This window comes from Pygocentrus nattereri, chromosome 21 (assembly GCF_015220715.1).
Source record: "Pygocentrus nattereri isolate fPygNat1 chromosome 21, fPygNat1.pri, whole genome shotgun sequence".
Taxonomy (NCBI): Eukaryota; Metazoa; Chordata; class Actinopteri; order Characiformes; family Serrasalmidae; genus Pygocentrus; species Pygocentrus nattereri.
In genome coordinates this window covers 25,202,600-25,224,044 of record NC_051231.1, presented here as the reverse complement: position 1 = coordinate 25,224,044, position 21,445 = coordinate 25,202,600, and the positions used below count along the sequence as shown (strand labels likewise).

At 40.6% G+C, this 21,445-nt stretch overlaps 1 protein-coding gene across 3 annotated transcripts in view; it reads left to right on the top strand.

The window, feature by feature from the left end:
* The window catches only part of ptprga (protein tyrosine phosphatase receptor type Ga), a 438,997-nt gene that overhangs the window by 373,072 nt on the left and 44,480 nt on the right, over positions 1-21,445 (top strand). For all 3 annotated transcript variants that reach the window (XM_037532284.1, XM_017712211.2, XM_037532285.1), the window contains 6 exons: positions 2,293-2,477; positions 9,506-9,614; positions 10,499-10,548; positions 10,785-11,225; positions 11,910-12,237; positions 15,680-15,812. In XM_037532284.1, the coding sequence (XP_037388181.1) occupies positions 2,293-2,477; positions 9,506-9,614; positions 10,499-10,548; positions 10,785-11,225; positions 11,910-12,237; positions 15,680-15,812 (1,246 nt within the window). The remainder of the gene's footprint in view (positions 1-2,292; positions 2,478-9,505; positions 9,615-10,498; positions 10,549-10,784; positions 11,226-11,909; positions 12,238-15,679; positions 15,813-21,445) is intronic.

Genomic DNA, 21,445 nt, shown 5'->3' with positions numbered 1-21,445 from the left:
TTGGCCTCAATCGGATTAGTCTATTCCGATTGAGGTGTTTACATGGACGTATTATTAACGGATTATCAGGCTGCATGTAAACGTGGCTACTGCGCTAGCTACCTAGCTTGGTTCATGTGTGTCAGATCTTTGTTAACTGGCCCAACTTGCACGCATTAGTAGCAACATTAGCTGGCATTTCTAGTTGGAGAATCCCTTTAAAAGGAAGAAAGTTTAGTGTGAATAACTAGGTTGTCACTATACTCATGTTCCCTACAGGAGAGTGAGATGATGAACCAGAGTGTAAGGCCACAGCTATTTACCAATACGTGCTGCCTTAATGACAGCCAGGCCTCATCTAGAGGACATGCTCTGAAGTCATAGCAGTGTATGCTTGACCGTGAAGGCAGAGGTGCATGAAAGTCATCTCATGCATCACCATTTGCAATATAGTGTATGAATATTTATTAGCCGTATCCTCCACCACGGCAGATATAATAGGAGCCTCTTTAATATCACAAGAGCAGGTAGAATTAGTTTAATTAGCATTGTTTGGCATGTAATGGCTCCCCTGTGGCTGAAGGTGAGTGGGTTGGTGTGTTGAGTGTGTGCGCGTGTGCGTGTGTGTGTGTAGGCTATGGAGCTATGGAGTTTTGAAAAAGCTGGCAGGCTTGGGGATACATTCTACTGGCCAGGGGAAGAGAGGCGTGGAAGAAGGCGCAAAAGGGAAAGGCATGACGCAATCCACTATACAGGAGAGAGGGAGAGAGGTATAGAGGGAGTGGAGAAGCACGCATTAGTCAAACAGAGCCATCTAGTGGCCACTAAGTGTAAGGACTCTTATCTGAGCCCGAGAGAGAGAGAGAGCGAGAGAGAGACATACATATGCCTCTCCCCCTCTTTTACTGTTATTTACCTGCGTTTCAGAGATAAACAGATAACATAAACTTATCTGGCTTTTAAACACTTGCACACACACGCTCACATACTTGTTTACATACAATGGCAGGAGATGAAGTTGTACAGATGTCCCATATTTATTATATACAGTACTGTACAAAAGTCAGAGACCACGCTTTGATTTATTTTTGATTTATTTAATTCAAAACTGCCATTAAAGAGTTGTTTGTTTTTATCAGAAAGCGTACATTAAACAGAATCACACAGAAGCCTTAACAAGTAAACATAATGCCAGTTTTTAGCATTCGTTTTGTCTACCTTTTGCCGCTATTATTTGCTTACAGTTTTACAAGGAAATCTGCATGGATCTTTTTCCACACCTCCAAAGTTGTCTTAGAACTTAACATTTTCTGGGCCTCAACATCATCAGTCCAAAAAACCTTTGTCCACGTTTCCAACATTCAGTTGTGGTGTTTTAGCTCAAAGCTTCTTTGTCTATTTTCTTTTCTCTGTTATAGCTTCTAAACATCCTTTCAGGCTTCATGGCACTGAGTTGTCTTCTTACAGTGGACAGATGGACAGAAACACCTGCAAGGGCTTGATTTTCTTCTCTTTCTCAAAGATGAACGTACTGTTTATCTGATTAGGACAGCTTAAACCATTGATAAGAGTCCCATTTTCTCTGTATCTTGGAATTTTTAAGCTCTAGTTTTGGAAACTAATTTCTTTCCGAGTCCTCAAGAAAGTGGATTATCTTCTGTCTCTATTGAGAAATATCCCTCTTAGACATCTTAGACACACAGGAGAAAGATGTTCAAGGCAGCTAAGGTGAGTTGGGGTAATTAATTGTGTGAATATTCATGTCGCTTTGCTCTTTGAAGGGCAGTAATGTCAGTAAGAGCTTTGAGAACAGCTTTATTTGGAAGGACACAGTTGTAAGTCGTTGTTTTTAAGGTTGGAAGTGAGTGGATAAATGTGTGTAAATGTGTTTTTCGCAGCTCAGAACATTTATTCCCGTAAATGTATGAAAACAAGAACACACACACACACAAACACACACACACACACACACACACACACACACACACACACACACACACACACAGAGGCAGTATAGCAGGTTTCTGTGAGCTTGTATATTATTTTATTCTGATGGTGCCGTTGGGAGCCATGACTCAGACTCTAGCACAATTACAATGTACTTCTCTTTTTCTCTCTATGAGCTATCTCTCCATTTCTCTTAGTCATTCTGTCCTTTCTCACCCTCTGTTAGTTCAGCATCTCTCTTTCTCTCTCTCTCTCTCACCCTTTTGTCATTCAGAGCAGCAAATAGAGTGTGATAATCAAAGCTGGAGTTATTAAACACTCTCTCTCTCTCTCTCTCTCTCTCTCTCTCTCTCTCTCTCTCTGTAGCCTGCAGCAGCGCTCCTATAAACATGAAGGTTCTCCCACTGAATAAAACAGCGCTGGTGGTCCGATGGTCCCGCCCAGAAATCACCTACGACCCTCCCATCATCAGCTACCTCATCAGCTACAGCTGGACCAGAAATGAAGAGGCCTACGAGGAGACATACGTCAAAGGCAGCGACCAGAAACTGGTAAGCAGTTCAGTTTTTACACGTTTATCTGTTATAAATATACAAATATACAATCATTTTTACACACCATTTCGTGTGCTAGCATGTAGTTTGGGTCTAGTAACACAGCTTTCATTTGTTATCCCTACAGCAACAAACCAAGTAAAATCAAGGCAACACGCTCAAATATATCAGTTAATACACTTTCAAAATCCGATTTAACAAAAGGTGATAACCTAAAAACATGTTTTACTGTTTCATTACAAATCACACCAGCACTGCTGAATGAACTGCCTGCCAAAATGGTGGCAGCACATTTGTGATGTCATTGGAAAACTATCAGTAAGCTCTCATTACTTGTTAGCTACATTAGGTCCAGTGCAAAAATAAAGATGCAAACTTCAGATGATTTCTTGGCTAAATTATCTACAATTGAGAAGTGGGGAAAAATTGTGTACATTAAATATTTCACCTAAGTGTCCCTTTCAAGCATGCTTAGCTGTACTGCTGAACTAAACTGTCCCGCTAACAGCTAGACACCTTGATGCCATTAGCGTTACGTTCACTGATACTTTAGCATAATTTACTATAATGCAGGGCTTTAAGACACGGAGAGCACTTCCAGCTCTAATTCTGTATTCATCCCATTGCCCTCTGTCGCTGTTATCTTTGAAGTAGCACATTAGGTGCATTCATAACGACCCGCTCCCAGCTGGGGCCGGCCTGCTATAGCGCACACCTGTAGTTATTTAGAGTTATTTAGACGCTCCTGTACTCACTCAGTAATGCATCTGCTCTACTCCATTGAGCTAAACAGCGCAGATCAGTCTTTCCTGCAGCAGTGCTGCAGGTCCAGCTGCGGCTAGAGACCATATTTTTGGATATTGGAGGGGTGGATCTCAGCAGGAGTAGCTGACCTTCACGTCCAGTGTTTGGAAATACTAATGTGGATCCAGCGCAGCCCTCCGAGCACTTAAGAAGCGTCTTAACGTCTTTCTCTCTGCGAGAGTTTTATTCAGCAGAGCCGCAGGAATTAATGAAGGGACGTGAGAGCTGAATCTCTCTCTCCCTCTCTCTCTCTCTATCTCTCTTTCTCTCTAGAGGGGGTAAAGAGTGGAGTTTTCTTTCTTTTCTTTCCTTAAGCTGCCCTCCGCATGATCGCTAATGAAATCACAAGCACCATGGAGCCTCAGCGGAGGCCTTACCCACAATCCATTTCCCCCGTCTTCACTCACTCCTATTTTCACACTTTCTTTCATGCTTTTCACTTCTCTCTCTCCTTCTGTCTCCATTCTCTATCTCTCTGTTCTGTCCATGTTTCTCTCGTTTCTTTTCCTCTCCCACACCCTCTCTCTTTCCTACCTCTCTCTATGTCGTCTATTTATCTCTCTCTAGCGTTACCTGTCTTTCTTACTTTGTAGTTCCTTTTTACGTCTTTCTCTCTCTCTGTTATTCTTTTTGCAGACCTACCTTTGCACATGCTTTTTTATTTTCTCTCTCTCCATCTCTCTGTTCTGTCTCTCTGTTGTTTATTTCTTTCTCTCTCTCTTTTTCTCTAGCTATCTCTCCTTTTTGTGTATCTCTTTTCTTTCTCTCTTATTCTCTTTCTGCAGTCCTACCTTTTGCATATACTTTTATTTGCTCTCTCTCACAGGTTTCTCAGGTCTCTTTCTGTCAGGTTTCTCTCTCTTTCTCTTTCCTTTCTCTCTTTCTTTTCAGCACTTCATTTCCATTTTTATTCTCAATTTCCTCCCAGGACGCTGCAGCTATCTGGGTCACATTAGGGACTGCTGTGGTTTTATGAAGAGAAAAAAAGCCTTCTCCCAAATCAATGGAGAATCCACTCTAGACCTGCCGGCTTTTACAGCACCCTCCCGCACCAGCCCACGAGCTGGAGGAAAATAAAAAAAGCCCTCCTTAACAGAATTAAACTGAGCAAGACTGGCATAAAATCAAAACGGAAGAGGTGTAGTGGGAGCGCACGTCGTGTGTCGATGAAGGGTGTGATATTAAATGGTGCGGAAACTCAACAAAAAGCCCGTATCAACATTTTCAAAGCTGCTCACGCCCAGAGCTGAAGAACACGATTGAGTAGAGGCAAATTCCTAAAAAGTCCAAATACAAAAAAATATAATTCATTATACATTCATCAGCCACTTGGTAGGTGTACAGTGAGAGACTGTAGACTCTGTTGATTCAAAATTAGTGTTTGCTGTCCTCTATCCCTTTACCAGTGGTCAGTTTATGACCACAGAACTTCTCTGTGTATGTCACTGCTGTGCTGATAATGCTGTGCCCACCTCTCAACCCAGCTGAACAAAGATGAATGGGAGAGAGGGAGACAGATAAATTGTGCATAACAGCAGGTGGACTATAGTCAGTAATTGTACGCCTACATAGATCTGGACCAATAAAGTAGGTGTTTCTAAAAAAGTGGCCACTAAGTGGACGTACAGAATAGATGTTTGTAATAAATTAGCCATTGATTGGAGGTATGATGTGGGTGTTTCTAATAAATTGGCTAGCGAGTGGACATAGAGGGAGATGTTTCTACATAGACCTGGACCAATAAGGAACGTGTTTCTAATAAGTGGCACTAAGTGGACGTACAGAATAGATGTTTGTAATAAATTAGCCAATGATTGGAGGTATGAGGTGAGTGATACTAATCAAGTGGCCAGTGAGTCGACGTACAGCATGGATGTGTTTACTGAAGTGGCCAGGTATTGGAGGTATAAGGTGAGTGTTTCTGACAAAGTGGCCACTGAGTGGACGTGCAGAGCAAATGTTTCTAGTAATGTGGCCACAGAGAGAATATAAAGCGCAGATGTTTCTGATAAATTGGCTAGTGAGTGGACATACAGGGAGGCCTTCCTAATGCAGTGACCAGTTATTGAAGGTATATGTAGGTGTTTCTAATAAAGTGGAGAGTGTCTGGAAGTGTAGGGTGGGTGTTTCTAATAAGGTGGCCAGTGATGAGATGTGTAATATAGGTGGGGCTAATGAGTGGAAGTATGAATGAATACATATAAAGTGCTTGTAATAAAGGGGACAGTGAATGTAATAATAATAAAGCAGAATCACACCATGTATACTTGTGTGAAATGTGGTCATTTTATGCATTAAGATATATACACATGTGTGAGGAAAGAAAGAAAAGCAAAATATTTATTCAAAAGAAGGAATTTCTTTTCTTTCTAACATCAAATCCAGTTATTAGATTACTAACAAACTGACAATAATAAAAAACAGACATGCATGATGATAAATCATCATTTTTTTGTTTTCATTGCCAGTTAATTTGCATAATTAAGTTAGCAGCTCCTATAAATATAACAGTAAATATTAAAGATATGTCTCCCAAAGCTAGACACACACATCTGGAATCTGTAGTGTATAATATATTTCCATCTTTTCCTTCAGTAGTCATTATAACTGAAATGTTAACTGCATTAGTGTGGTGTTTTCTCCGTGCAGCAGTGTTCATGACTCCCTTCCTGTCTTAATTCCTGAAATGAAGCGTTTTATTAGTGGTAAAAAATTCATGTGACAGGCCAAGTTCACACAAACTCGGCATGCATTCTGCAGATGAGCATTTCCTGCTTATATTTGCTGAAAATGAGTTAATTGCCCTGAAATGACAAACCAGCACCCAACTCAGTGCAAGGTCTGCTCTCTCATTCCCGTGGTTGGTTAGTGTAGTTAACACCTCTGCCTTCTACACTGTAGCCTGGGGTTCAATCCCCACCTGGGCGAACACCCTACACTATACCAATAAGAGTCCTTGGGCAAGACTCCTAACACCGCCTTGGCCTCCCTGTGTAAACATGATCAAATTGTAAGTCGCTCTGGATAAGAGCGTCAGCCAAATGCTGTAAATGTAATGTCTTTCCTCTCTCTCTGTTTCTTTCTCCTGCCCCTTTTCTCTTTCTGTTTCTTGCTTCTGTTGTTCTCTCATCTCTCTCTCTCTCTCTGTCTCACACACACACACACCCCACTCTCACTCTCTGTCTCTTTCTCACTCTTTCTTCCCTCTCTTCTGTCCCTCACTCTCACTCTTTCTTTCTCTGCCTCTCTTATGCCTCTCTCTGAGTGTTTCTCTCTCTCTCTCTCTCTCTCTCTCTCTCTCTCTCTCTCTCTCTCTCTCTCTCTCTCTTTCTGTCTTTTTCCCTCTCTTCTTTTTCTCTTTCTCTTGCTTGTTTTTCTCTCATGTCTCTCTGTCATTTCTCTCTCTCCCTCTGTCTCTATCTCTCAATGATTCTCTCTCCTCTCTTTCGCTCTCAAACCCACTCTCCCTGTCCCTCTCTTCCTCTTTCTCAGTCTTTCTTCCCTCTTTTCTGTCCCTCACTCTCACTGTCTTTCTCTTTCCCTCTCTTCTGCCTCTCTGTTTCTCTATCTCTCTTAATCTTTCTTCCAGTCCTCTCTCTCTCTCTTTTTCCCTCTCTTCTGCTTCTCTCTCACTCTTTCTCCCTCTCTTCTGACCCTCACACTTGCTGTCACTTTCCCTCTTTATGTCCTTCTTCTCTGCCTCTGTCAGTTTCTCTCTCACTTTGTTCCTCTCTTCTGTCTCTCTCTCATTAACTCTTTCTTTTTCTTTCTCTCACTCTTTTTCACTCTCTTCTGCTTCTCTCTCTCAATGTTTCTCTGTCTCTCCTCTGCCCCACCCTCTCTCTGTCTGTCTCCCAGCATTTCTTTCTCTTGTGCCTTCCCAGCAGTATTTTGGCCAACAGGGTCAGACGTCCATGCATGTGAGTGAAAAATGTCCTTTCCTGCAGGTTCAGTATGAGCTCACAGTGCCTGTTGCTGTTTCCTACATCGTTTTACGCTCCTGTGTTTTAGTGGTAATGAACCTAAAAAGCTTCAGTCCGTGCTCTCCAGGCATGTTTAGCGGGTCTGTGACTGGCAACAAAAGAGCTGGCAAAAACATGTCACTGGTAGAAAAAAAATGAAACAAAATTCCACAATTTTTTCAGAATTTCTGCATAATTCAAACATGAATTTGTCAAAGAGCTTTGGTGTGCCGTGTTCCTTTCTAGAGAAACGTACTAGCCCTTGTTCTTTTTTTTTTTTTACAGCGGCTTGAATTTGGTGGAGTATCGTTCTTATTGTTTGGCAAAAAGAAAAAGTCTCCTCATCATCAACAAAGTCAAAACCTTAATTGATGCTTAATTGATGCCTAAGAGCTTAATTGATCACGAAAAGGAAATTGCAGTGTCATGTTGATATGAGTTGTATTAGCTACACCCCATTATACATGTGGGGAACTATAGCCATCACCTAGCAACACCCTAGCAACCACCTAGGATACCATTGCATCAACTAAGTGACACCCTAGAACACTAATTAAACAATGAAAAAAAGTTTTAAAATGTCAAATTATATACAAAAGTCATATTTCTTTGGACTGTAGTTCAGTTTCAGTCCTGTTGAATTCTCAGTCTCTCAGCAGTTTGTGGAGGATCCATTTCTTCACCTCCTTAATTAGATTTTCAATCAGCAGCGTATCAAGCGGCATTACTGGTTACAGAACACAGTTGCATTACTTGAAAAAACTATCGCAGAACAGCAATATAAAAAAAAGAACTTTGAATTAAAGAGGGTGAGCTTACTTGTAGCCAATGCTGCTTCTACTCCTCTCTCTTACAGTAGAAAGCAAATTATTTTGCTGTTGTAATTGTTTTTTAATGGCTTAAATCTTCACAGATCTCTGACGCTCTGCTTGACACAGAAATGAAGTTCCAGCTCAGCACACACACAGTATACACGAGTGTCATCCACTGGGATGTCATCAAGTTGCGTCTCCCTTAGTTACTGTTGCTGTGCCAGTCAAACTTCAAGTTCAGGCCAAGTTGTCTGTAGCACTTACTAATGACAAAAATTGGATATGTGCCCATTTATAATATGTCATCCATTAAGATGTCATCAACAATCGCTTTGATGTATGGTCTTACTAGTATGTTACTTAATATGTTTAAATGAATGGTACAAGTATAATTCACTTAAGTTAATTGTTAATGAAGTGCAGACCTTTTCACATAATATTATAAGTGATTGCTATTTTATAATATAGTATAGTATATAATATAATATAGTATTTAATAGTATTAAAGTAGTATTTTTGCAGTGTCGGGATACACACTGACTCATTTTCTTCTTAGAACATTTTAAAGAATTTAATATTATTTAATACTAATTAATATGTAATTCACTTTTTGCTTTAATTAATATTGTTTTTATAATTAATATTATTGTAATATTGTTTACTGGCTCCAAGTCATCGGGCCATTGCTTTTTAGATTTCCTTTTGTCATTGCATGTTTACCTATACTGACAGTTACACCCCTTTTCTGACAGCATCCTTTCAAAATGTGTACTTCACAGGTTCAGCTAATAAATAATGAATGATAAAAAAGATATTGCACAGTATTGTCTATGACATGCTGAGATCAATGTGATAATGGCTTACGGTGCATTGTTTCAGTCACTTACGTCGAACGCTGGTGTTTACATGTGGGAAAACTGCTGTGTTGGTGTGGTTTGTACTAAAGAACTTAATAAATTAATGTTTTTAAGTGGGTGGTAAATGGGGTTTTACTGTTACCGCGATAACTTGATTAACCACCGGTTAAGACCACTTTGAATGACTTTGTTTCCATCTCAGTGATTGAATTCTGCTGAAAATTTGAAAACTCAGCAGAATCCCCCTTTTAAAAATCTGCTGGCAGGAGAGTTGTGTGTTGAGTTGAGTGTAAAACTGTAGAGATGTTGAATGTACTCCTCCATTCACTGTGTGTAGCTGTTGCTCACTGAACTTGAAATATACATCAGTGTTTCTTATTCACAGGGGTTTAGACATGCGTACTGGCCTGAGCTCGTCCTTCCTTTGTGTCACGAATCAAACGCACACTGTGCCTGTCTGAAGATAACACACACTCACATCACACAACCCTCTAACAGGTGTTCTTCTGCTTTCGCTCAGAGCCCCCCTTGAGAGACCCCCACAGCACACTTACTCCAAGTCTTTCTCTGTGTGTGTGCGTGTATTTCAGGAGGCTGTTATCAAGCCAGTTTCTCCAGATGTGCTGTATCTCTTCCGAGTCCAGGCAGTGTGCTTGAATGACAAACGCAGTGACTTCAGCCAGAGCATGCTCTTCAGAGGTAAACGTGCACTTGGGATGCACCCAAATTTTGGCTGCTGAAAATGGTTGTAGGTAGCACTTTACGTTTCAGATCGAAAGAAAGAAAGTACAACACACACAAACACATATATAAATATTAATTTGTCTGACTGTGCCGCGAAATATCTACTTCACGCAAATGAGTGCAGCCACTGTATTACATTGAGCCAAGCGGACAAAAGTAGATTGGTCTTTCTCATGAATGGCAAATGTAGCCATTTCCGAAAGTAGAGAGAGGCAACAACTTTCTCTTCTTCAAAATCAGTCCACTATGCTCTCCAGCACTGGTCAGCACACACGTTCAAATTGTGTCAGCTGCAATGAAATAGAAACAAACTGTGGCTGCAGCTCAGATCTACATTCTCATATATTTTAATGAAAATATTTAAAGGAATTAAAATATTAAATAATATAATATTGATAACTGTACCTGCCGGCTCTCGTAGCCATCACCATCGGAGACACATGCCACACAGATAAATGCAGCATATATGTATATATATAAATGCATAGTGCACCCTGCTACACTGCGAGGCATCAGAGCCTCATAAACACTACATATTAAAAATGAGGTGCTCTGGAATGATTCATTTTAATTTAATTTGTTGTTCATTTTATCTGATCTAATGTTATGTAGCACCTTGAGAATCCCCCTGCAGATATATAAAATATGTGGATATATAAAGTATAGATGTATATATGTAAACATTTTTTTAAACTCTGTATTTGCTTTTCGGCCACAAATTTTTCATTGTCTGCAATAACCTTTATACTGTGCATTACTAATACACACAAACACACTCACACTTGTGTTCTTATGCGCTTTGCATTTGTCATGGCTGTGCATCTTCTTTGTAATTTCAGCAAACACCACGAGAATATTTGAGGGGACAAGGATAGTCAAGACAGGAATGGTAGGTCTGCTTTCCTCCAGCAGGGGGCAGCACTGCATACCCAATTAAATACCACATTAGGAACTTTTATAAACGTGGATTCTAATGCTTCACTTTTTATGCTCTCCCTGCTTTTCTCTTATCTCTCTTCTTATGCATGCTCCCTCACTCTCTCTCTTTCTCTCTGTCATACATACTCTCACTCTCGTTCTCCTCATCACTTTGTCTTTCTTCCGTCTGTATCTTTCTCCTCTCAGCCCACGGTCTCTCCGGCCTCTTCAGCTGATATGGCCCCCATCAGCTCTGGCTCATCCACCTGGACCTCCTCGGGCCTGCCCTTCTCTTTTGTCTCCATGGCAACAGGTATTGGCCCCTCTTCCAGCGGCAGTCAGGCCACTGTGGCGTCCGTGGTGACCAGCACGCTGCTGGCTGGCCTGGGCTTTAGCGGCGGAGTCATCTCCTCCTTCCCCAGCTCTGTCTGGCCTACCACTAGACCTCCACCATCCACCCCCACCACCACAGCGTCCAGCCGCCCAGCACCGGCCAACCCTGTGACCTCTGACCCTGAGCCTACAGCTGACCCCACCTCTGCTAAGGCTGAGAAAGAGGGATCAGATGATGGAGAGAAGAGTGGCAAGGGGGAGGGGGAGGAGGGCGAGCGAGATGGTGAGGAAGATGAGGATGAAGATGAGCAGAAGGTAGAGGTGCCATTTAAGTGTTGGTTTTGTCCCTGTAGAAGTTGCTAACTTATTTTGGCATAGAAAAACAAAAGCACATGTCATTTGAGAGGGGCTGTTTAAATCCCCCAAACGATTTGCATGTCTGTTGATAAAAAATAACTGGTTATAGTGCCCAATCCAAATAGACTGACACCAAAATAAATAATAGAACCCAAAACTTATTTGGATTTGCCATGACAAAGTAACATACCCACTCATGTAAAGTGTTTTTTTGAGAGCCTCAGTGCTGAAGCATAATCAGTTAAGTAACAGTTGGTTACAGTTGGTTAAAGAAGCTTCACCTAAAAACCACTGTAAAAACAATGTAAGTTTAGCAAACAGTACCAATATAAAAAATGCTGTGTTCAGTGGTTATGTCTGAAAACACATGGCAATACTCGTGGTAGGCTACTACAAGTATTCAAAATGTTGAATACAATTCAAATAAGGTATTAAAAGCGCATTAGTTTTGATGTCATGTGGACCGCTGGTGTAGATGCGCCTTCTTGAACATTGTAGGCAAGGTTGGCCTATACATTTTCCACAGAAATTTAACCTATTGTTCACTTGACAAAGCATATCGGAACATTGTTTGTATTTGACAAAGGGAATGTTCAAACGAAACCAAATGCCAATTTTTCATTTAAAATTGTTCAACCTCAGGAGAAGGTGAAGAATGCTCCAGACGACGTAGACCCACAAGTGAACTCCTCGGTGACTAAAGAACCTCCCACGGCTGCTCCAGACTCCACTGCTAAGGAGAAAGGAAGAGTGAAAGCGGAGAACAGCACAGCGCCATCTAGTGCTCCAGAGGAGCAGGTGGAGAGACACACTGAGAAAGCAGAGGAAGAGGAAACCACAGTGACCCCTGGCATGGAGCTGGGGAGTGGAGGGAACGAGAGTGTGATACCGCAGGCCCCAGAGAGCCCTCCTCGGGGAGGCAAGGCTGACGCAGGCGACCGGAGCCAATGGCCTTTCTCCATCCATACAGGTCAGTGCAGCCCTGCAGACTAAGCACCAAGTCGGGACAAGGTCCAGCTTAGCCAGCAGTAAGACTTACAAGGCACCGTAAAAGTAACTTAGCAGCTGGTTGCGGTGATGTAGTTAAAAAAAATTTTTTATTAAAATCAGTTCATCAGTGTGTGTTTGAGAGGTGAAGTGGTTGAGGAACTAGCTAAATCTGTTTCTTTTATGAGAACGAATAGTCTATATCTGCTCAAGCAGGGCTTCCCTGTCAGGCACCCACTCAGCCTGGTGCCTTTACATCATCATCCTGCAGGATTGCAGCTAGATACTACTAAGTTAGTCTCAGCCTCAGGCGCTCTGCCCACACGTACATAGAGCTTCTGTAATCTGTTATACGCCAAGCTGGCCAGAACTATTGGGATTTTGTCAGTTCATGTTTTCTTGCCTCGTTTTAAAAGTCACATTATTCTGCAGTGTGGCACCTGTCACATAATGCTGAGGTAAATGTTCTCACGATGATGCTTTGATCTGGGCTGTTTGGGGTAATTTTGGTAAATTACGGAGATTCTTTTATCTCATTTCAATTGGTCATTCAAATTACGCACAAATTATGTTACTGGACCTCCTCTGGTCAAACTAATCCAGCTCAAATAGGGCTGTAGATATTTTATAGGGTGAACCTATTTTGTAAATGTATCACTAACAATTTTTTTACATGACCATTTTCCGACCTCTCTTTATCCCTTAGAATTAAACACTGTATTTTTGTTGTTCCCTTAAGACTGAAATATGTAAATCACCCTACAAAAAAAGCAGCTCTGGAAACACTCATTGCAACTTCAATGCGAATGGGTGGGTCTAAACAGGCTGAATTAGCCTAAATGAGTTTTTGCAAGAGCACTGAATCAAATGCTTTTATTTGGAAAAAAAAAGCAAGGGGAATTTGGTATGGACCCATTAAGTGTCCTTTTAATCACCATTATGAAAGGATTAAAGTCAGTAAGAAGTCAGAAACGCAGGTATCAAAATTGGCTCAAATGTTTTCCCTTGTAATTTTGACCTTCCTGTGGAACTTTTTAGATCAGCTCTCCACAACCAGAGCTGGACACACCTGATGTACTTCATCTAACTTAACTTTATAAGCATTCTGCTTCAGCTTGTGTAGACATATTAGAAATGCTACGTGTCATCTTCCACTTCCCTTCTGTCCACATTCTTTCCATCCCTGCTTTATTTCTAGCTGTACAGGGGTCTTTTTTCCATTCTCTTTACTCTCTCTTCTTTTATCACTCTTCTCATCCCTCTCTCCATCTCTCTGCTTGTTTGGGAGGCAGAAGCTTGGCCTAGTTTTTCTAGTCCAGAGAGGATGAGAGGGAACAGTGTCTCAGCTGCAGGGGGAAAAAAAAAGCTTTCTCCATTTTTAGCTCTCTGGCAGCAGAGTTATGTTTGTGTGTGTGTGTGTGTGTGTTTAAGAAGTTGCGTGCTCCCTGTCTCATGCAGGACTGATCAACGAGGCAGGGAACAGACAGCGACAGTAGCATCTTAGCATAGCATGCTAGCTTGCATGTGATCCAAATGTGTTAGTGTGCAAGCAGCATGGTTCTATGGAGCTTCAGGGGGCTCTCGCACTCGGGTGCTGAATCACTAGCATGGGGAATGACTCTGCAGTCTGGGACGGTAGGATGTGTGCGTGTGAGTGTGTGTATCTGGGACCGCTTCAGGCAAGCTGGCTGCAGGGACTCTGTAATAGAAAAAGCCAGATAATGGGAAATGATTGGCTGTTGATTGTTTTGGAATGCACTTTTTTCTGATTGTGGACAGACAATAGCACATGTGAGGGTAAGAGGATGTGTGTGCATGCATGTGTTCATAAGGGAGCATGTGGTTGTTCAGTGTTGCATGATTAAACAGGGCAAAGTCCACTTTGGCCAGCAAAGCAAAAGCTAAGCATGACCACAAAAACACATCCAATATATATAGTCCATAACTCCATGACTGTATGCTCAAATGAGTTGTATTGAGAGGATTTGCTCTGTTTGTATTAGGGGCGGATGGCACAGACATAATAGCTATGGAATATTGCTATGACCGTATGAGAAGCGAGAAATCACGATTAAAGTAGTATCTCTCAGATTTGGTTTGTTTGCTTGTTGATTTTTTAATTAATTCATTTTAAAACATTTATTTACAAGCACATTCTAAAATGTCTAAGATCTCCCTGAACAGCCTTTTCTATAGACCTATAAAAATATAATAAGTCAATTTTCATTTCCTTGAAGAGTTCCTTATAGTGATGCAGGTTTGTTGTAACAGTAGCCATTATAATAGGAGTGAGAACCAGACATGTGCACATATAGATTCCAAAGAGGGTCCCTTTTGCTGTGACTTGCGGAGGTACCATGATTGAGGTATATGCATGAGTATATGATACTTGTGCAGTGTTGGCACACTGTGTTTAGTCTACCACTTGCTGCGTGTCGTTATTGCACTCTGTGAAAATGTGGTGTTCTCAAACGGGAAAGGTATGCGTGGATAACTGTGCTTTCTTCCACCTGTTATTTGCTCTCTTCACTCACCATTTCACACAGCTTGGCTAATAAACCTTCCCAGGTAGACAAAGCCGAACCTTTTATTCACCTGATTCTTATTCAGATTTTCCACAGTGTAACAGCTGCACCATGCAAGGTGGAACAGAAAATTTGAAAAGAAACGAGTAAGAAAGTCACATCAGCTTTGTGAATCGCAGTTCATTCCAGTTCTGAGAGCTGAGCAGTGAAGGTTTCTTGCATTGATGTTTTTTGCTTTGAAGTCTCATCGATCGTGTTAAATAGAGCTATAGAAACCATTACTGTTGTCACACATTTCACAGCATGAAATCTACCTGTAATTCACAGCGTGTTTCGTCTTGCAACCCGTGTATGAAAAAAAATTCTATGAATATACGTATCTCAACACCCCTAGACTGTACCCTCTCAAGTGATTCTTCAGCTTAAAATAAGTGCAGATTGTAAGACTACATTCTTGCCAACCTAATGGTGGTGCTGGGTGAGTGAAATGTCATCCGTCCTGTTATCGCAGCTGTTGTCGGTGTGTTAATTGTGGGAAATCATATGACATTATTAATCCAAATGTGAGTAGTCGTGCTGCCCTCATTAGGATGGGTTGAAAGGGGAATTTTGTATTCCTCTGTATTTCTGTTTTCAGCGTTGCTACCTTGTATAGTTGTTTTGTTTCTAACTCATATTAAAAATGTATTAATTTTGTATTTATTTGCCTCTCGCTATTTGAACATGCTCACTTGGTGTTACATTTTTTTTTTCCCCACTTATAAGAGGCCTGATGGAGATGGAAGATATTGTTAGAACACTGACATATAATATTCAATAATATATGTAAAATATAAAAGAATAATAGATGACCTGTCATTGCAGTGTGTACATCTATGTGTATTTGTGTTTGCATTGTAGAGCGAACCATAGTCTCCAGTATGCGGCCTGTTCCTGGATCAGGCAGGATGGAGTGGATCATTCCTCTGGTGGTGGTGTCTGCTCTCACCTTCCTCTGCCTCATCCTGCTCCTGGCTGTGCTCGTCTACTGGAGGTAAGAGAGAAGGAGAAAGAGGACAGGCAGACTAAACAATTTCACTCGTTTATCCAAACACAGATTAGTAGACAGACACTTAGATTCACTGATCCAGGCTGATTTAGTGAGTGAATGCTTGACCTGTCCATGCTCCACCCACAAAATACATTCTTTCTTAGCTGCAGTTCATAGCTTAGACAAGTGTTACAGAGCAAACATACTGTTCAGCCTAATAAGAAACTGCGACAATCTTTGTTTAGAGATACTACGTGATGTTGAGTTTCCAGAGCTGGGCTGTGTGGTTGTAGTTCACAGCGTGCTATAGTTAACATGATCAGACAACAAAAAAACTACGTCCAGTCCGTTAAAGCATGACTGAATGCATGTGTTTTGCCATAAACTAAGAGCTTCTTATTTGGTTGCATTTTTACCAACTTTCTTTAAAGCTGTAAAGCCAAACTTCAAACCTGTTACAATTAATACATAATTGCTTGAGTACAACTATTTTTTAGCTTTGTATGTACATGTTTTCACCCCTGGTCAAATTATATGCTTTGTCGGTTTTCTTAGGGAAAAGTTAACACATCCTCTACGACTAACACACTTTGGCACACTTTGTGTTATTTATTTTGTTTTTTTTTTTCCAACATGTGAAATTCTACAAATAAATAGAAACCATGCACTCCAATTCGCCAAAAAATATCACCTGTAGAGAATCTCACTGCTGTTTGAGCAAAACCTCGTTCCTCTGTTTTTGACGTTTTTCAGTTATTGACATAATTTGAAAATGTCTGTCACCCTTTACGTTTTGTGCAAATTTTATAATGAATGGACCAAAAGAAACAACCCAAAATGACATCTGGTTCTACTGACTTACATTAAAAGTAGGTTTTTTCATTCTCCTGTAAAGTTATTATTTTGGAGATAAAAGAATTTGTTCTGACAGCGTGTTTCTTGTAGAAAACTGAACATATTTGATTGGGTGTTCAAACATTTGCATATGTTTACATTGCAGTGGATACTAGGCAAATTTTTTTACTCGCTTGGTTGAGGCAAATGCATTTAAACAAAGCAAAGTGGAGACACGTATACTGAGACACGTCTTTGGTCAAATTAAAACAAAATATCATGCAATGTACAAAAAGACTAATTATTTATATGACAGTTCATCATCTGCTAAAATATCTTTATTGTGACTGGCCTGTTGATAGGTCAGTTGATTCAGTGGTTCATTAAATCACTGAATCAGTTCATCTGTTGTCTCTTTTTGCCTTTGTCACACTATTAGTCTCAGCTTTATTGCAGCAGAGTCACAGTCCCAAGTGTGTGTGTGTGTGTGTGTCTGTGTGTGTGGATTTGAGTGCTTGTAATTTATCACCTGGAGACCCTCACCGTCTTCATGGAACATCTAACCAGACTGAGAGCAGCTTGTGTGTGTGAAGTGTGCGTGATGACTCGCTTGTGACAGTGAATAAGATAGAGAGGGGCTGTGGCCTCCCTTCAAGGCATCGCCATGGTGATGGTAATGTCATGGAAACGGTTTCGATGGTCCTGTTGTCATGGCCGCACCTTAGGCTGGGTGAAAGGGGCTCCTAAGTAGATTTACAGAGAGAGATGAATGGAGGGAGTAAGAAAGCGAGAGAGAGCAGATATCACTTTCACAAATCCAATACCTTTCTCCATCTGTCTTTCTCTCCATCTCGTAAATGCTTTTGTTTTCTGGCTCTTGCCCCAGTTTCAGTGTAGTTTTATTTTGATCTTTTTAAGAGCTCTGCTTTCCTTCATCTTCATTAGTCAAGAGTAAACACAGCAGTGGTGGGTGGTATCATGTGGCAAAAATAGTACATGACAGGAATTCAGGACATTTTCTTGATTATGCAGTATGGATCACAGTGTTTAGCTTTTTATGTGATAAGTTGGAACAGACAAAAAAAATGCTCTCTTTCTAATAAAACATGCAATTTAAGTACAGCTGATTTCCACAGTATGCTCAGAAAAGCATATTATGATGTATCATAATAATGTTAATACTGTTATATTATCTCTGAAACAAGCCCTTTTATTGTCATGAATGATGCTCATTATTTAAACCATTAGCATGTGGAATTGTGGTTGAAATTGTTACAAAATCAAATTTACGCAGTTTTCCTGCTTAACTTTAAAGTAGTAATTTAGTCAAGACGTACATTAAATTGCCAAAAGTATTCAGGTGTTCCAGTCACTTCCATGGCCACAGGTGTATAAAACCAAGCACCTAGCCCTGCAGACTCTACAAACAAAAAAATGACAGAGCGGGGTCAGCAGTGCTGAGGCGCATAGTGCGCTTCAATCATAGTCATATTCAGTGCGCATTCAACTCATAGTCGGTCGCTACAGACCTCCAAACTTTATGTGGCCTTCAGATTAACTCAAGTACAGCGTAGCCTTACATCACCAAGCGCAGTGCAAAGCGTTGAATTCAGTGGTATAAAGTGCTGCCACGCCAGTGGAGATGTGTTCTCTGGAGTGACGAATCACGCTTCTCCATCTGGCCATCCAATGGATAAGTTTGGGTTTGGTGGTTGCCAGAAGAACAGTACTTGTCCAACATCCGTCTCTGACTGCACAAATGTGCTTCAGGAAGAATGGTCAAAAATTCCCATAAACACACTCCTAAACCTTGTGGAAAAGAAGAAGAGTTGAAGCTGTTATAGCTGCAAAGGGTGAACCAACATCATTTTAAACCATATGTATTAAGAATGGGATCTCACTCAAGTTCATATGCATGTGAAGGCAGACAAGCCAGTACTTTTGGCAATATAGTGTATCTGTTGTTTGCTTCTTTAAATTTTGGACAAAAGTAGAGACAAACGTTAGGCTTCAAGATGCCTGCTACTATTGTATGTAGCATGTTTAAAACATACCTTTGTACATTTTTATAAATAACCAACTGAATAAATAAATAATCATTCTTAACAGAATTATTGCCACATAGTGTGAAACCATTGTACAGGGAGATTCACTCGAAAGAGGCCCCGAATATGCTATAATAATGAAGCAATCTGAACGAAACAACATGCAGTGTGCTCCTCAGTATATGGAGCTTCAAACAAGGTATGCCCCTGCGTCGAAGCGATGAGGTGGGCACCAGATAGCCATCACAACGTTCAACCTCCGTTTGCAACTTCAGGATGCATACACCCGTACCCCTTCATGTGTCTGTCAGAAAACAGAGATCACCTCCAGCATCGCATGTAATGCAATCAGTTACACGTACGTCAAGGTATGTAGCGTATTTTTTTGGTTCAGATTGCTTCATCATAATGGGAGTTACAATAAAATATTCGGGGCCTCTTTCAAGTGAATTTCCCTGGAACATAGGGAGAAGGCTTTGTTTTTCTGAACTGTGTCCAGGCATTTTTGTCTGGTCTGCATCTGTTTTCCGGAACTTTCTCCCCTATGCACTGCTGAGTCAGTCTCCTAGGAGCTGTGAGCTTGTTCTCTGGTTGTGTGTGTGTTTAGCAAACAGCTCTGGCTGCAGTGCTAGCTGTCCCTTGCCGCTGCCCCGGGGCACCAGCGCCCATCTGCTCCCCTTCACCACTCTCCTCTGGAGCATACAGTGGGCCGCACAGTGTGTGTGTGTGTTTGTACATTTTCAGGACAAAAAGGCCTGACTGTATAGGAAAGCCAGAGAAAAACAATCTACCTACAATCTCAGGACCAGTAAAGTGGTTCTTTTCGCAGAAGGTACAAATATATAATGCATATGGAGCATTTTGTTATCATACATGGGGTACTTGCATATACATATAGGGCATAGTTTTGTTATTACGACATATAGATTTGTATACCTAATTTTATATATATATATATATATATATATATATATATATATATATATATATATATATATATATATATATATATATATATATATATATATGTGCACTCCTGACCATTGGGGGCAGTGTAGAGCAGTGTGTAGGAGTTGTGATCAGGAAAGATTAGCTTGATTACTCCACAGCACACAACCATGACTGCTCATGGCCAACTGAATCACATTACATAACCTCTGGCCTCTACCACACTGACCACTCACACACATATACACACGCAACACACACACACACACACTACAGAGAACACACTACTGCCCAATTTAATGCACAGTTACTGTCTTTTGCTGAATTTAAGATATTGGGGGGAAAATAAGGCATAAAATTTGATCTGAGCAAAAGTTATGGCACATTTTATTTTACACACTTAATCTTTAAGTCTAAGTTATAAATTAACACTCTCAATACATAGAAATAGAATTGAAACATGGATAACACTAGCTGGAGAGCAGTGCACGAAAAGCTATATGATGTCTCGTAAGCATGTCACGAACTACAAAAACATTATTCCAACAGGTGTCATCTGTCATAACGGTTGCATTTGTCTTCTTTGATGTCTAATTGTTATAATATCTATGTCATGAGAATTTTTTGGGGGTGAAATGGCATAGCATGTTGTAAAAACTGACTTTGTAGCTTAGAGTATGTCACACTGCCGTTATACTGATGTGATATGTAGGTGGAAAAAACACAGTATACAATAAAATACAGTAAAATATAACTTTAGTGGCTTCATAATTACCTGGTTGCTCCTTAAACTAATGCTACGACACAGAAGACACCACAGTTTTCACCACCTCTTTGTTTACTTAATAATGTGAGTCATAAATGATCTGATTGAAGTACACAGACTGCAGCGTAGCATGTTATCCATCATATTGATTTAGCAGGAAACAGCAGTCTTTCATGCGTTCTCCTTTTGCTTAAAAGCTTTTAGACTAAGCTGTGAAGAGAAAGAAACCTGCTTTTATTTACAAGTATTTCTTTGTTAAAACTTTCTTTTTTTCTCAAACTCAGCAGACAATTTGTATGTAATTTATGTTCGGCAATTAAATTTTTTTAATGCTGTTTAAACAAATGAAATTGGGTTCAATCCATGAGTGATGAATTAGCACATATGTATATATTCTCTCTTTCTTTTCTTCTCTTTTGCTTCCATGTGGGGGTTCCTCTGTGGTCTAATGGACAGGATTAAGCTTTTAAAAGCCCTTAGTCTGTTCATTCAGAGTCCAGCTGTCAGACTCTGGCCATCCACTGATGTGTTCTTTATTGGTGGAGAGTCCGATTGTCCTCTAATGCACAGATATTCAATGCGTATAGAAGCTCTTCTTATATAAGCCTTTTTACTTTGACTTTAGGTTCATGGCTGCACTGCTGACTTTATACAATGCAAAAGAGTCTGGATTAGTTCAGAGTAATTGACCTTTGCTCTGTGAAAGGTTCATAAATGGTTCTGCATCCTGGCAGGCCCTTTTTCCTTTAAAGTTCTTAAGCAAATCTCCCAGCACCTAATGTCCTGTTTAACCGCTTCAGAGTTTTGTGTGCTAATTACCTCCAGCTCTGGCTCCCCATGCAGCCGCCTCAGTTTTTGTTGGCCACATTTTCATGGATGAATTTCAGCACATGAAAGGGAGCCAGAGGCATCCTGAAGGGATTTAACTCTAAGACATCCGATGCTATCTTTGTCATTTATGTTCCATAATTATTTATATGAAATTATGTAATGAGCTAAATTAGATAATGTATTACATTTATATTCTGTATTGGCAAGCTAGA